General features: G+C 42.9%; 1 protein-coding gene across 1 annotated transcript in view; it reads right to left on the reverse strand.

The window, feature by feature from the left end:
* Positions 1 to 4896: 4896 nt before the first annotated feature.
* BRDT (bromodomain testis associated) overlaps positions 4897 to 16272 on the reverse strand; it is a 46003-nt gene continuing 34627 nt past the window's right edge. Inside the window, exons 14-17 of the mRNA XM_056844745.1 lie at positions 15663 to 15802; positions 9876 to 10084; positions 6371 to 6533; positions 4897 to 4962 (exon numbers count right to left, since the gene is read on the reverse strand). Of these exons, the coding sequence (XP_056700723.1) occupies positions 4897 to 4962; positions 6371 to 6533; positions 9876 to 10084; positions 15663 to 15802 (578 nt within the window). The remainder of the gene's footprint in view (positions 4963 to 6370; positions 6534 to 9875; positions 10085 to 15662; positions 15803 to 16272) is intronic.

Here is a 16272-nt window from a genome sequence, read left to right on the forward strand (position 1 = left end):
ATTTCAGCACAGAACTGCTTACACACTGGACGTGCCCTGCTTATATGCCCCCCTGGCCGCCTGCAGCCACTCCCCCCTGATCCGTGACAGGGGGAATACCCTTTCGGCGACCAATGGGACCTGTTGGTTAAGGGCCAATAGGATCCATTTGCTTGACCAATAGGGTGAGCAGGGTTTAGGATCCTTCGTGCAGAACTCAAGCTCCTAAGTCTCCCTTGATTACTCTCCATCTATATACATACACAACACCACCGAACACTGGTTCACATACGTCCAAGGTCTCTAGGGTTGCCAACCTCCAGGTGCTATATCAATACAAGTGGATAGCCAGGCTAAAACATACACAGTGACTGTACAAGTGAAATAGAGTCTCTCTCAATTGTAGAGGAAATGGTATCCAGAGTATTCACAACGAGGTTCACAACGAGGAGACGATCGTTTCGAGTTCACAATGAACAAGTCTTCATCAGTCCTTCAATATCCTTTTGTATATATATTCACATATTCTCCCATATCGGGTAAGATTTGAGATTGCCAATAGCTTATAATTTCCCACGAAGGGTAAAGTACACGTTGCTTCCCAAGCAGGGTAAGAATTAAAGTGTAGCTGGAGATCTGCTAATTACAACAGAGATCAGTTCACCTGGAGAAAATGGCCACTTGGGCAATTGGACTCTATGGCACTGAAGTCCCTCCCCAAGCCCCATCCTCTTCAGGCTCCGTCCCAAAAACCTCCTGCTGGTGGCAGAGAGGGATCTGACAACCCTAGTGGTTGCCCAGATGTCTACAACATCCAGGGAGGACTCTCATGCGTGAGAAGGCCATCATGCATTTAAAACCACCAGTAGGGTCTTTTAGGCCACAATACATCAGGTGCATCAAGTGCAGCAAGACAATTTTATTTCTTTACTTACTTCATTTGTACCCCTCCTTTCTCCCCAATGGGGACCCAAAGCAGCTTACACCGTTCTCCTCTTCTCCATTTTAGCCCCACAACAACACTGTGAAGTAGGTGAGGCTGAGAGGGTGTGCCTGGCCCAAGGCCACCCGAGGAGTGCAACGTGCATAATCTGACCCAGAGCTGCAACCAATCACATCTCCTCGGTACACATTATGATACCCATGCATGGTGCACTCTCACCTTACATTTTTAGATGCATACATTACAAATGTGTAAGATAGCCCATGACAACTTTTACTCAACAAAGTGCCAAATTCATTACTCCTGGGTTAGCCAGAGAGTGAGCCAGCCTTCCTCAGGTGGGCCCTGCTTCTTTTCCAGGTAGGTTTCAGTGGAACAAATGAAAAGGAGGGGGTTATGAATTTGTGACCCCTGTCACCAAGACCAAGTATCTCTGGGTATTTCTGGCTGTTACCGCACTTGTATTCCCAGCGATGTATTAAGAGTTTGAAAATGTTATAAAAAATACTGTTCACACTTTGGCCCTTTTAGCTGTGAAGACGTCTTCCAACCATTTATAAGCTGTGGTATCCAAAAACCCTTTTAAAGCTATGTTTTTTATAACATTTTCAAATTCTTAATACATCGCTGGGAATACAAAGTGCGGTAACCCCCAATGTCTATATGATATTGTAGTGTAAATGAAGCACTTCACTGTGTGTTCACAATCCAGGGTGTAATTTTGTTTTGCATTATATTTTCCATGTTTAGCTCATTTTTAAGTTTCACCCTCCAGATCTAAGTGCTCAGAAAACAACATATAGTTCATTACAGTTCCATAAAGAGTCTTTAGCATAAACTGACTGCTAAGCCTTAAAAGTCTCATCCTTTTGGAACCTTGTAATACAGTTTAACACATGTAAATTGTTCTCATAAATAGCTTTTAAAGGGTGCTCAGTTGTCATATATTAATCTCAGTATTGATTAAGCATCTGTTGATTGTGCAAAGCAAAGCCTAGCTGCCAAATCCGTCACTAAACCTTGCAAAGGCTGCTGAAATGGTAATTTTAGAGACCTACATTTAACAGGAATTCCACAAACTTCTTTGAACATCCTGTTGATTTTAAATGAAATCCTCAAAATGGTACAGGCTTGCTTTTTGCAAATCTGGATCCCAAAGCAAACTAAAACTAATAGATGCATACATGGGAGGGGAGAGAGAGAGAGAGACAGAATGAGGCTTGATCATTTTTCTTCATAGCAGTCTGTTTTACCAAAGGTAACAGGTCCAAAGCCCCGTGGAAGCTTTAAGACCAAATGCCAACCAGGGTCAGCTCATGGTAGAATTCCTGTCAAATTGGCATCTCACCTGAAGATTAGGAATGGGAATCATTGCTTTCTGTTATGGGTACATTAAGACATAGGCATTCTCTTATTTGAAAAACAATTTATTGGTGCAGTCTTTTTCTTATATTTGAAAGGGGAGATATTTATTGTGCTTGATGAAAAGAAATGCTCCCTTCATTTACCTGCATTTCGTCCCCAAACGTTCCAGTAGTTCCTGGCACCAATAAAATTTCTAAAAAGAAAAATGGGAAGGGGGCAGAACATTACAACGCAGTTTCAACTTCAGTACTTCCCATTTGGGAGCTCTGTTGGTGCTGTGACAAGATTTTGCCCCCCTCCCAGTGCCTGGTTCACAATTTTGTCCTAATTTTGGATTCCATTCCAGCATATGAAAGTTCCCCTACACACTCCTATGCATCCGTTCGCACTATGAATTTCTCACTGACCAGAAACATTATTACACTCAGAAATGCCATGGAAAGAGACAAATGCCTTTGTTTACTACCAATTAATTCTATACTTTTTTTAAAAAAGGAAGACTGCTCCAGAACAGTGCAATTACAAGATTTCTTCTCTTGCCAGAAGCAGTAGTTGGGTGTTGGAATCCTCCTTTCTTCTCCCATGCAACTGTTCAAGGAAGGGGAGAGTAGGGACAGAGGCCCAGCAGCAAAACAGCAAAAAGGCGCCTGGTTGGGGATGTGGTCATTCTGGCTGAAAAATGAAAAGATAGTGGAATAACTCTATTCCTACCCAGATGGGCTGAGAATAATGACTGCATGACAATTAAGCCGGGAGGTTGGGGGTTCAATGCACATCAGAGGTGAAAGGGAAAACAACAGATTGTCCAGAGCCATCTGAAATCTCCGTTACAAGGATAGTTTCACTCCTAATTGCATCAGCAACATGACAACCACAGAACCCTCCTCTGGTGTGGAAGCAGCCCAGGTAAGTATAGTTGCATCCGTGCAGAATCGTATGATATGGACAGGGGAGGAAGAGACTTCTAGAGCTTCCCCCATCAATCCAGGAATTCAAAGATAAGGGAGATAGGCACAAAGAACAGGCAAGAAAGGGGCCAACCAGGAAAGACATCCTCTCCCTGATTTTGTATGTGGAGTAAGTTACCAGCACTTCCCTGTTGCTTCCCAATTTGACTGTGGGAGATGAAAGTCAGTGGTCGCCTAGAAACCACCACACTCATTCTCTTCGGCCTTCCTCAGAAGAGGCCACCTATTTAAAATGAAAAAGAGTTCCACAGGGTTTTCTTTTAAAGTGCCTTTTTCTGAGGCAGAGTGGCTGCACCATCCCCAGGCGCCCTCTGACTACCTCTCTCCCTTCAGGATTGCACTGCCCATGGGAGAGAGGTTTACGACCTTCCAGAGTTATGAAGATTGATGAGTTTACTGATTTTTGTTTCGGCAGCAGTGCTCTTAAGGAGGATCTCCCCAACCTTTAGGGCAGTTTTTGCGTGTGGAGGTAGTGTCTCTCCCATTCAAAAGCTACTCTGTACCCATGGTAGATTATATGCATAATACAGCTTCTCTGTACCCATGGTAGATTATATGCAATCCTATAAATCTCAGGTAACTTGTGTAGGACTGGAGAGGTCAACACATGAGCATGAAGAATGGGATTTCAGTTCGACAGAAATTGTCTAACAAATAATATGTAGGTGAATATAGTATCAGTTTGTTTTTAAAATGTTTTAGAAAACAAGCTCTAATGTTAACTTTTTTATTATTCCATGAATGCTGTAGAATATAAATGAACATTGTTATCAAATACAAAAGACTGCAGATTTCTTCAAAAGGAAATGAAAATAATTGAAACTACATGTTTGGAAAAGGAAAGCAATTACATATTTACAGTTTTTACTATAAAATGACAATCACATCTTTCAGATTCCCCTCCCCACAAATGGTAGGCAGCTGGGAGTCCCAAATTCAGGTTCTAAAAAAAAAAAAAAAAAAAAAGTGCTCGCTTACCATTTCAAAGAAACCCTCGACTTATATACTTTAGCCAAAAATAACAGGAAAAATAACCAGAAAATACATTTGCTAAATGTTATAAGCATATAGAAAGGCATAATGAAATAGTGTACAAAAGTGACTTCAGTATGTCAATGGTTATTAGCAATTATTTAAATACAAAAAACCAACAGTTCTCAGCCTTTGCTCAAATTCCAGAGGTATTTAAATACCAACCTGGATATGCCAAAGGAAATCTTATGCCTGTTTCACTTCACTAAACTTAAAAAACAAAAACAAATTTCTGAAACAGAATATTAAAAATGCATGAAAGTAGCAGCACAAAACAGACAGTGCTCAAAAACCTGGCATTTAAAGCATGACTGATGGATCAGTTATGCATTTACATTGCATGACATATGCTTTTACAATTTTAATATCACACATTTTAAAAATCAGAATCTTATTACAGTAATACACTGGCTCTTCAAAAGGGTTAACAACTGTTCAGATGGAATACCATCACAGAGGTTTTGTAACATTAAGGTCAGTGGACTGAAAGTAAATGTAAATGTTTATTGATACAGCAGCAGCCAGACAAGTGGACTGAAAGTATATTCGCAACCCAGTGTCACTTTTTAAGGAACAGCAGCCAGATTATACCGTCTTCCATTCTTATCTCTACAAGGTTTCTTCAAATGTTGCCATAATATCACTCTGCAAATTCATATCAATGGTGCCTGCCATCTGTAAAAAATGGAATCAAAGAAAACACTTGTTAGGCTGCTGTCCTAATTCAGGGCTACTGAGAACCACCGTGGACCCCCCGGACAAAGATTCCACCTGGTTCCCCCCATATAACCTTGATCCAAACCATTTGTCTAATTTTGTAATTTTATACTTGCACTTGTAATTTTATACTTGTTCATAAGTGTATCAATATAGGACACACTTCTTGCATCTGATGAAGTGGACTGTAGTTCACAAAAACTTTATATCACAATAAATCATTAGTAAATAAATCAGTAAGAAATTTAAGTTTACCATTGTATCTTTAGCTAGCACAAAAGCAGGGACAAATTTATTATGTAGTGCTGCTAGTTGAGAAGTACTGGGATAATTGGGATTGATTTTGCTGACATTTTCTAAAATGATTGTGTCATTTGTCATATAACATGACGCTAATGTCCACAGTCGCAAGTGGCATTTACAGATGAATATTAGATGTCCCGCCAATACAACCACAACCCATTGTCTGAACAGTGTTTAAAATATATATCTAATTAAAGGGTTTTTTTCTTTCTTTCTTCTGTTCCACATGTGTAACCACTAAATCAGATTAACAGTCCAATACCATGCATGTAAAGGGGAGAAGCATCCTTTTAATACTTTGACAGATCATGGAGAAATATTAACCTCCTCCGGACCAGCCAGCCACTTCACTTTTGCCTGCAGTGACTGATTCAATGGGGATTTGCTTTTTAATCCATGTGCAAACAATTGGTCCATAACTTTCCAGTTACTTTTCCAGATGGAATAACTAGGATTATGGCTGAAACCATTCATAGTAACACAGATATTCTCACTGAGATCCCTCTTTGCAACATTTAGTTCAACTTGCACCCTGTCTTGTCATCCCAAAGTGCCAGGACCTGAGATGATCATGATGTGCCCTTCCCACAACCACTAGCAGCAGCTCATGAGGTGGACCAAAGGTATGAAAAATAATTTATGATGTCAGGAGTCAACACATGGAAAAAGTTCAATTAGACACTATGGAGTGGGAAGGGGCGGAGTCCAACATGGGGCCGACATTTGCAGTGGCCAACTTTTTTTTAAAAAAAAATTGCAGATCTGTTTGATGGAGTAGGAATCTTTTTTTTGAATTAAACTGATGCACTATATTAATTTGGAACAATCAGCTATTTTCATAACACACTAATGAGTTAGAGTGCTTAGCATCACCCAACCTTTATTTTTAGGGTGGCTTCACAGGTAGCTTTATTGAGATCAGTCAACAGAACTTTATTAGCTTAAGCTATTGAAGCAGAACCTTATTGCATTAACATTTGGGACAGATAATGTTTAAAGTGTCAAGAACTGGCTATGAGAGAGTATATGAATACAGTTAAATTAATGGGTGTCAGTATCTCACCGCTTCTCTCCTCCTGCGTTCTTGTTCCATTTGTCTTGCCAAGATACGGTCAATGACAATACTCTGTGGGGACTGTAGCTGCCCTTCTGATGACGCCTCTCCTCCTTGGGATGAATGGTCTGCTCTTACTGCAGTGGGTTCCAATTTTGTTTCTCCGTTGTTTCTATTTTTTGAAAAACCAAGGAGGAGAAAAAGCAGCAACTGTGACATTTGAATCTTAATGATTCTAGCATACAGGACTTGCATTTGAAGGAAAAGCAGCCAATAACTTAGTGATGATTACATACAGTGCTCCCCAGACTGTGTTCTCAAGCACAGTAATGTTACCCTGCTCAAAGCATCCTTCACACTATGCAGAGAAGCCCCATGTAGCTCTGATCTCTCACCTCTCTGCGTATACGAGCAAGGATATCCCAAGGGAGTAAAGCAAGGATGCACTGGGATTGTCTGACACAGCCAATACTAGAGGACTGCAGGCATCCCAGAAGCATCACTGCCACAAAAACTACAGCCCTGACTGAGAACAGAACTCTGGGAGGCAATCGAAAAAGTAATTTTACTGCCATTAAAGGTCAAATGCACGCAACAAGATTATCAGTTCTGTAAGAGAAAGCTAAGGCTGTATGCATTATCATTCCACTATTGTATTTTATAAGTGTTATAGAGAAATAGATTCCATTTGTATTTTTTATTTTGCCTTCCTGCAATGTAACCACTTTGTCATAAATGCCACCGTCCAAATTCTGTTCCACGACTCTGTCATACAAGGTGGCCATGCTCCTTTTCCATTTGCAGTCAGACTCATTGTAGAAGCAGTTAAAGAAAACAGTAATCAGTTTGAGATCATCCTTTACAGTGGTATTTTTCAGATAACCTAAGGTATCGGTCATTTTTCTAATCTCAAGGATCTGCTTCCAAATAATATGGGGGTGGCTCCAGGGTACATGAGAAAGGCCTTTGTTCAAGTTTTTGATGTTGTCAGTCATCTGCTTCTGTAGAGTATAGATACTTCAAAGTTAAAAAACCAACAAAAACACAAGTTATGACAGCTAGACGTTAGATGACGATAAATATGCTATTTTTTTTCCCAAATTCATACATAGTGTGCCACTGACATTTGATCTTCTTTCAATTTCCCATCAGTTTCTGTACTTTCAAACTTGGAAAATTTAGTTTTAATAAAACTTGATACACCCCTGGGGCCCTGATCTGGATAGCCCAGGCTAGCCTGTTCTTGTAAGATCTTGGAAGCTAAGCAAGGTCTGCTCTGGTTAGTATTTGGATGAGAGACCATGAAGGAATACCAGAATCACTACGCAGGCAATGGCAAACCACCTCCAAATGTCTCTTGCCTTGAAAACACTACAGGGTTGCCACAAGTTGGCTGTGACTTGATGGCAAAAACAAAACAAACAAACCCTGGGACTCTTGGAGACAAATTTGACTGAACTACTGCATTTGCTAGGATAATGACCGCTTATCCTTGGTTCCTTGGACAGTAAAGAGCGGGCATAGTGCTATGGGGTTAGCTTCCACGGGATGAGAGACCATGGGAGACTAATGGTATAGTTATACCTCTCCTCTTTACAAGTATATAAGCAGAGCACAGTGGAAACAAAGACTCCCAAATCAGGCAGCACAGCTGGTCATCCTGCTTCAAGTTAGCCAAAGCAGTCGCATGGATCCCTGCAGCTCTTTCAAGCTGCTTGCAAACTCCAGTTCGAAACTTTTTTGCTTTATCTGACTCCCTCCAACTCTGCATTCAAATGGCAAGGCAACTGCTTCTAAATGGCTCTTTGTTCCTTCCCCAATCTTTGTAAGGTGTCATATTCCCAAGGCCGCAGAGTAAGTCCAGGCCATTTAGGTCAGACCAGGATCTGGCAGGCTCTGGTTCAAATTCCCACTCTGCCATGAAACTGGCTGGGTGACATGGGCCACTCACTCTGCCAGCCTAACCTTTCACAGGGTTGCAAGGATAAAAACACAGCTGCAGAATTACTGGAGGCAGCCATTGTGACCACAGGGCACAGCTCCATGAGGCAATGGAGCTGTAGCAGCTGAATGTGTCCCTCCCCTGCTGCTTCTTCCCTGCTTGCACGCCTGTTGGGGCCGATCTCCCGCTCCTCGGCAGGCAGCCTATTGCTGCTGCTGGAGGGCAGGCTGTATCGCTCCCACCCCTTCCTTACTTAAGGCCCCATCGCCCGGCCAGGTTACCTTGTGTTCTTGCACAGCGGACTCTCCCTCCCATTCTATGTTTAATGTTTTGTTTGCTGCTCCTTTTTGTCACAGCTTTAAGTGGGTTTTGGCATTGGGCCGGAATCATTTAGGGGGAGGCTGCACCTGTGTGCCTGCCTTCCCTATTTGGGGACCCCATAAGGGGTCTTGGGGTTGAGTCCTACTGTGGATACCCAGCTGAGGGGCTGTCGTTCACTCCCAGGCAGCAAAGGTACCACTTAGAGGGCTGTGCCCTAGTGGAACCACTGGTTCGCCACTCTGGTTTGCTCCCAACACTCAGGCTGGGGATCATTTCATCGGCCAACAGGGTGGTCGCCCGATGCCTGGATCCATGCCCTATGCTTCGCCAATGCTCCATCTGCTGTAATTAGTAAAGCTGTGGCCTTCGTTAACCCGTTTTATTGTGCTATTGTATTCATTTCCTCTCCCGTTACCACTATTGTGCTCTTCCTGCCCTTAGGCCCACAAAATGAGGGAAGAAAACTACATATATTACTCTCATCTCCCTGGATGACAGTTGGGTTAAAACTGTACTAGAAAATTACAGGAAGCTGCTTTATCAGCAGACTACTGGCCTATCAATGTCAGTATTGCCCACTCAGACTGGCAGCAGCTCTCCGGGGTCTCAGGTAGACTTTTCATGCCCCCCTTCTACATAGTTCTTTTAACCAACAATGTTGGGGTGTGCAACTGGGACCTTCCGCATGCAAAGTAAGTGCTCGACTACTGAGCCACAGCTACATCATAAGAAAGGTGCTATTTAAGACCAAGAAGCTTATAATGTCATAGATGTATCTTTTTAAAACAAAGAGTGAGGTGTTCCTCCAATTTAAAAACAGACTTGAAACAGATGGGTCAAATGTTTGGGGAAACACTCTTCTAGCATTTAGCTGTTAAAACATGATGTCACTGTGTGACATGATGTCACTTCTGAACAGTTCAGAAAGCATAACCTTGCATACCAATTTTTACTTAAAAAGTGGCAGAAGCCACAGTGTTACCGCAACTCTTACGCACTCATTTCCTCCTGTCATCTTTTGGCATTGGGATCACATATAACAAAAATAAGACTCCACTTCAAAGTATTCAGCTGACTGTGTTGCTATTTTATCAGCATGGTGACTTTGCTACTAAGCTTTAATTATTTCTCCTCAAATAGGAATCAACTCCGCTCAGCCACAAACAACCCAGTTGGCATCCACTCAATGCAGTTAGTTAAATGGGTACATGAAAACACAGCCTTTCAGTTTAATTATATAGAATTACAAACCTCTCTTTTTCCTGAGGGAGGTTCTTCAGTTTCCTCTTGGCTTGTTCCAACAACTGCCTTTTGCGTTCCTTTGCCCACTCACTCCCTTCTTTTTCTAGGGCTGCTTTTTTGAACTGTGTGAAGCTGTCATTAGAGGATTTGATGGAGACTGGTACAGGTATCATTTTCCCTAAACTTGTCCAGGAATCAGCATGCTTGACTTTTATCTTCTGAAAGTAATACAGAAGGGACATTTCCTAGCTCTAAACACAAGCAAATACCATGCTTTCCCACCTCTGACAGGATTACAAAATGCAAGCGAGCATAATGAAATGGTTTAAAAAAAAAAAGGTATCAACAGATACTAGGGGTTGCTTTTATTTAGGGCCCATCTTTACTATATGTAAATGCATGCATTCAAACTCACTTCTTTTAGGCAAAGCAGCTTTGGGGGGGATGATTTGTGGTGGAGAAGCATCAGCAAAGGCAAAAGATGGGTACTCAAGCCTTGTCTTATCAACATTTATCCTGCATCCTCCTCCTACAAGTCATTTTCTCCATGGTGGAATTCCAGACATGCATTCGCACCTCTCCCTATTAGACCTTTTTTCAAAAATATATCTTCATTGGCTATAGATGAGGTGGCCAGTTATAGGGGAGTCTCCAGTTTACTTTTTCTGAGGAAGGTAACAGAGTGATCCTCATCAGATAAAAGATAAATGATTTCGTCTGCCACTGAATGCAGGGCTAGCCTAGCTGAAATGGATGGAAGAAACTTGGCCCTGGGAATCGAATAAAGGTCACAAGACAGGACCTAATGAGGAAGGTCCTCCGATTCCAAGGCTCCACAGATACAAATTGTTGAGAAACTGGTGTATGCTGACAATGGTCTGCTAACACGGCAGTTGTCATTGTTTGAAATCTGAGGGCTGTAAAGGCTTCTCTGGGTTTGTGGAAGGTAACGCTGGACAAATAACAAGTTCTAATGTGATCCCATTTTAGCAGTTTAAACCATGGGGAAAATCTGGAACTAATAATGATATCCCCATCTAAGGCGGTATCTATATTAAATCATAGAGTTGGAAGGGACCACCATGGTCCAACCCCCTGCACAATGCAGGAAATTCCGAACTACCTCCCCTCCCACACCTCCAGTGACCCATACTCCATGCCCACCAAGTTTCAGTAATGTCTATTAGGTCAGAATCCCCTTCCTGTATTAGGGCTTCGAGTTCTTCCTGCTTGTTTCCCATATTCTGTGCATTAGTATACAGACATCAGAATCCGTGGTTTATGTGCCTCGAGGTTTTCGTTTCTGTACTTACCCATGAGTTTATGTTTCCTCGCATACGTGTCACTCTCTGCAAATCTTTATTGTTCTCATCTCCAGTTATTGTCATCATACTAGGCTTTAGGTTTTTGTCTCGCTCCCCCATAGGATTTAGTTTAAAGCCCTCCTGATCAGGTTTGCGAGGCTTTCACCAAACACATGTTTTCCTACCCTTATGAGGTGCAAACCATCTCCTGATAGAAGAGCTTCTTCTTGAAAGCATAAGCCAAGGCCCAGAAATCCAAACATTTCATGAATGATCCCAGCCTGAGAGCTTCCACAATTGATCTCAGTGTTTCCATTTGAAAGTGCTTGTGCCTTATAAACTTGTTCACATATTTAAAGTCCAGTATGGTCCTCCAATCTCCGTTCTTCTTCAGAACCATGAAAAACACGGAATATACAGCTGAGTATTCTTCTGGAAGTACTGGCTCTATGGCTCTTATCTGCCATAGACCATAGAATCATAATATTATAGAGTTGGAAAGGGCCATACAGGCCATCTAGTCCAACCCCTTGCTTAATGCAGGTTCTCCCTAGAGCATCCCCAACAAGTGTTTGTCCAGACTCTGTTTAAAGACCGCCAGTGAGGGGGAGCTCAACCCCTCCCTAGGTAGCTGATTCCACTGTTGAACAACTCTTACTAAAAAAACTTTTTCCTAATATCCAGCCGGTACCTCTCCGCCTGCAATTTAAACCTATTATTGCGAGTTCTACCCACTGCTGCTAACAGGAACAGCTCCCTGCCCTCTTCTAAGTGACAGCCCTTCAAATACTTAATAGATATTCTATGGCTGCCAGAGCCCTTGCATGCTTTTCTGGCTTCTTGGAGGTTGAAGACTGCACAAACCGGTCTTGTGGGAGACTGTATGAATTCTATTCTGTATCCGGACAAGATGACTTGATGGACCCAATGGTCTGGTTGGGATAGGGTCCACCAAGAGGCAAAAAGTTGGAGTCTGCCTCCCACCTGGGACGTCTTGGCATCCCTGCTTATTCTGCTTAGCAAACTTGTCTGATTTCCCTGCCCTGGAAGGCTGGTACTGAGTGGCCCTGTCGAAGAGGCCCCTCCTACGAAAGGATCCCCACCCACTGTTCCAGGAGCTGCGTCTCTAATCATGTCTAGGGTGGGACAAGGTATGGAAGGTACAAAAGGATGGGAAGGAGAAAAAACCCTGTCCCTCTTTGCGGACGCTCTTAGGCAAAGCTTTCTTCTTATGTATCTCAAAGATTTTATCTAGTTTATCGCCAAATAACCCCCCCCCCTGTAATGGGTATGCCATGACTACAGATTTGGAATGATAATCTGCTTGCCATGGCCTAAGCCATAGGGCTCTCTTTGGACCTGAAGCGGCATCCATGGCTCTGGCAGTGAACATCATCGAATCAATAGAAATGTCAGCCACGAAGGTGACAGCTTTCATCATGCGAGTGGCGCCCTCTAATGCCCCTTTATTTTCTTCTGGGATGAGTTGCAGCAATTTTCTCCCCCATACAATGGCCACCCTGGCTATTAAGGCTGCTGTGGCTGAAGCCAGTACAGAAAGTGCTGCCGCCTCATGGGTCTTTTTGGAGGCAAACTCCGCCCTTCTATCTAGGGGGTCCCTGATATTGTCCATGCCATCTTCTGAAATTAAATCAAAAGACTGTAGTGCTGCAACACAGGCCATCCACTGCAGGCGGTTTGCAATAGGTCCATTGCATGAGAGGCCAAATTATAAAGTTTCTTTGTACTAGGGGGAAACTGTCTATTCACCATTGGCTTTTCCCACTCATCTGTGATTAGATTCTCAAAGTATTCCGGAAAGGGGAAGTTTTGTGAGGTAAGTTACACCTAGGGAAAAACTCCTTCAGCCCTTTGGGTCTCACTTTGCTTTTAGTTTCATCCCCTGTGTCTGGGTTTTCTGTCAGATTTAGGGCCATAATGGCCTTTGTTAACAGACCCCGATAATCCTCTGTGGCAAACAGACTGGTCTGCTGGCCATCGGTAATGGGAACCTCCTCTTCATCAGAAGAGAACTCTCCCTCACCCTATCCTCCTCGTCAGAATCTACAGTAAAAGTAGGGCAGCCCTCCTGATGACTGAGCCCTGAACCGGCTTTTCTTGCTGCCTTTGGGCCATGTTTGAGCACTCTTCCAATGGGGAGGCCTTCTTTCAGCTTCCTTGCAATATGAATGGGAAGGTGAGGAGGCTCTGGAGGAAGCAATGGAGGGCGTTTGCAGAGAATGCAGTTCCTCCCTAAGGACCAGTATTTCCTCAAGGCCGATATCTCTGTACAGGCTGCCTGAGAGTCACCCGCAAAACAGGTGGAATGGGCGGCAACATTACTGGCTGAAGATCCTCCTGCTGTTGATTGAGCTGTTTGGAGGTTGTACAGAGAATTGAGCGTTCCGACTTCTCCTTGTTGCGATCTGGCCAGCTGGGAATCTGCTGCTAAGCCTTGCAGCACTTTTGCACATTTTTCTTTTACCAGATTGGGCCTCTTAGCAATGATGGCCACTTTCTCTTGCCCCTGTGCCTCTGCAGGATTGTGAGAATGGCTGCCAGAAGGCATATCTCTGAGATCTTCCTTGAAGGACAAGAGACCTGCTACATGGTCTTCCTCCATCAGATAGTCATCCATAATTTTGCCCCCAGTGACCATTTTAGATTTCTTTCTCACTGAAGATTAAAAGGGTTTAGAGAAAAGGAAGAAAGTGCGAGTAAGGAAGATCAAGGAAATTTAGGTATAGAGATAGGGTCAGGTTGTTAGGAGACCAAGAAGAAGTTTTAAAAAGATTAAAGAACAGTAAGGTTTCCAACTAAGGTACTACAGCAGACAGCTCGCTGATCGCTGCTTCTCCCTCTGAGGCAGGAAGGAAACTGAGGCGATTCCAGCCAAGGAGACAGGAAGAGGAAATCAGATCCTGTCTCCCTGGACAACTGATAGGAATCACCCAACTTTTAAGATGCCCTCGGCCTCAGAGAGAAAAATGCTGGACATTCGGGTATGTAATATTGAATCGACCACTAGAAGGAGAAAAACATGTGTGGAAAAGAAAGAAAACCCCGAAGCAACAGGAACACACAAGAGAGGAAAAGGAGAATGCAGAAAAGCCCTTGGGGTCCCTAAGTTGGGTCAAAAGCAGCTTAAAATGTTTTAAGTAAAAATAAGTTTAAAATATAAACTTGCTTCTCTCATGATTTCCATGCTTGGCACAGCAGTGTCAAGGGATTTGTTGCTTTGAGAGAGGCTTATGTAACTACTTCTTTCAAAGAGTTTTATATTTATGTACAAAGGAAACCCCCATTAATCCTGCAGGTGCACAAGGAGAACCATGATCTGGCCAAACCCAAACCTTTTTGGTATACGGTAAAAGTCTGTTATGTAGAACAATAAATCCCAATTAAACATTTCCTGCCACTGTCTGCCTTTCAGACAGGAGGACACCCCCCCACAATATTTCCTAGAGAAACTATAATGATCCTTTCATTTTAATTTCATGCAGAAGCTGCTTTTGAAGGACAAAAACGTCAGCATTCTCCCCTGAGGTTCCACATTAAAATTATGTACATAGGACATGTTAGATTTTCACAGCTGTCTGATGAGTGGTAGCTAAGGTATTCACCATTCCTAGGATTCCTTAATATTCCTTTTTGCTGATTACAGAGAATTGATGATTGCTGGGAAGAATGTGTACAGTTCCACCTCAAGAGGGAAATTTATTGGATTTCATAGAATCAGAGAGTTGGAAGGGGCCATACAAGCCATCTAGTCCAACCCCCTGCTCAATGCAGGATCAGCCTAGAGCAGCAGTTCCCAAACTTTTTGAGTCATGGAGCACTTTTCAGGAGAGAAATTCGTCACAGAGCACTAATTTTCACATAGCAGCTATATACTAAACTGAATGACAGTAGTATTTTTCTTTCCAATCTCTTCACGGAGCACTAGGAGATGTTTAGTGGAGCACAGTTTAGGAACCGCTGGCCTAGAGCATCCCTGACAAGTGTTTGTCCAGCTGCTGCTTGAAGACTGCCAGAGACTTCCCTCGGATATATTAAAAAACAGCTTTATTGTTTTTTTGTCAACAAGTCATGTGCCTGGGTTAGTCATGCACTCAGACAGCTAGCATGCACACCAATGTTTGTTTTGCTGGGCATTCACTTTGTATTTTGTGCCATGCTGACTTTACTTAAGGTAAGCCCAGGCTAGCCTGATCTCGTCAGATCTCGGAAGCTAAGCAGGGTCAGCCCTGGTAAGTATTTGGATGGGAGACCATCAAGGAATACCAGGGTTGCTGTGCCACGAAAACCCCAAAAGGGGTCACCATAAGTCGGCTGTGACTTGAGGGCACTTTACACACACACACACACACACACACAAGCCATCATAGGTGGCATGACAATTAGCCCCACTTCAAGCAATCAGGTTTTAAATGTTTTATGTTTAATAACTGGCATGTTATAGAAAGCAACCTCCAAAGACAGATGATATTACCTTTGTAAGAGATACTGAAGGATTAGCAACTCGCTTTGCTTGACCCTCACAGTTATTGGAGCAGCTTGCTGGAACAGTGGCATGTGTAGAATCAATCATATGTTGCCCACACGGACCATCTGGACACCTAGTCTTTAGTTCTGGAATATAAAAAGAACAATGAGTGACAAAGTACTGAATTTCCAGGGGGTGGAGAACACCTCCGTTAAATATCTTGTATTAGATGAGAAGCATACCACAAGTAACAGTTATCCATTTGAATGGCATTCAGAGAATACATTTTCTATGCTTCAAATCATAGGAAGGTTTTATTTGTCCCTTGTTTACTATGCACAATTTCCAAGCCAGCAGAAGGGCACGGACTCCCAGTGTGGCTGTACCGTCTATTTTGAGATGCCTGCCTGAGTGTAGGAGATGCAAATTTTCCGTTACTCATTTCCTCCCCCCCCCCCCCCCGCATGTTAACAGAGACCATTTCCTTTGGTGTGATGCTCTTTCCCAGGCTCCCTAGGGAGAAAAGCTTGTTACTAAGCTAGCTTATTCTATTCAAGATAAAGTTCTCCACATTGCCTCTTTCTACCTTCTTCAGACAAGTAGGTCAGCTCCCCAA

Source organism: Euleptes europaea, chromosome 2, assembly GCF_029931775.1.
Source record: "Euleptes europaea isolate rEulEur1 chromosome 2, rEulEur1.hap1, whole genome shotgun sequence".
In the NCBI taxonomy this organism is placed as follows: domain Eukaryota; kingdom Metazoa; phylum Chordata; class Lepidosauria; order Squamata; family Sphaerodactylidae; genus Euleptes; species Euleptes europaea.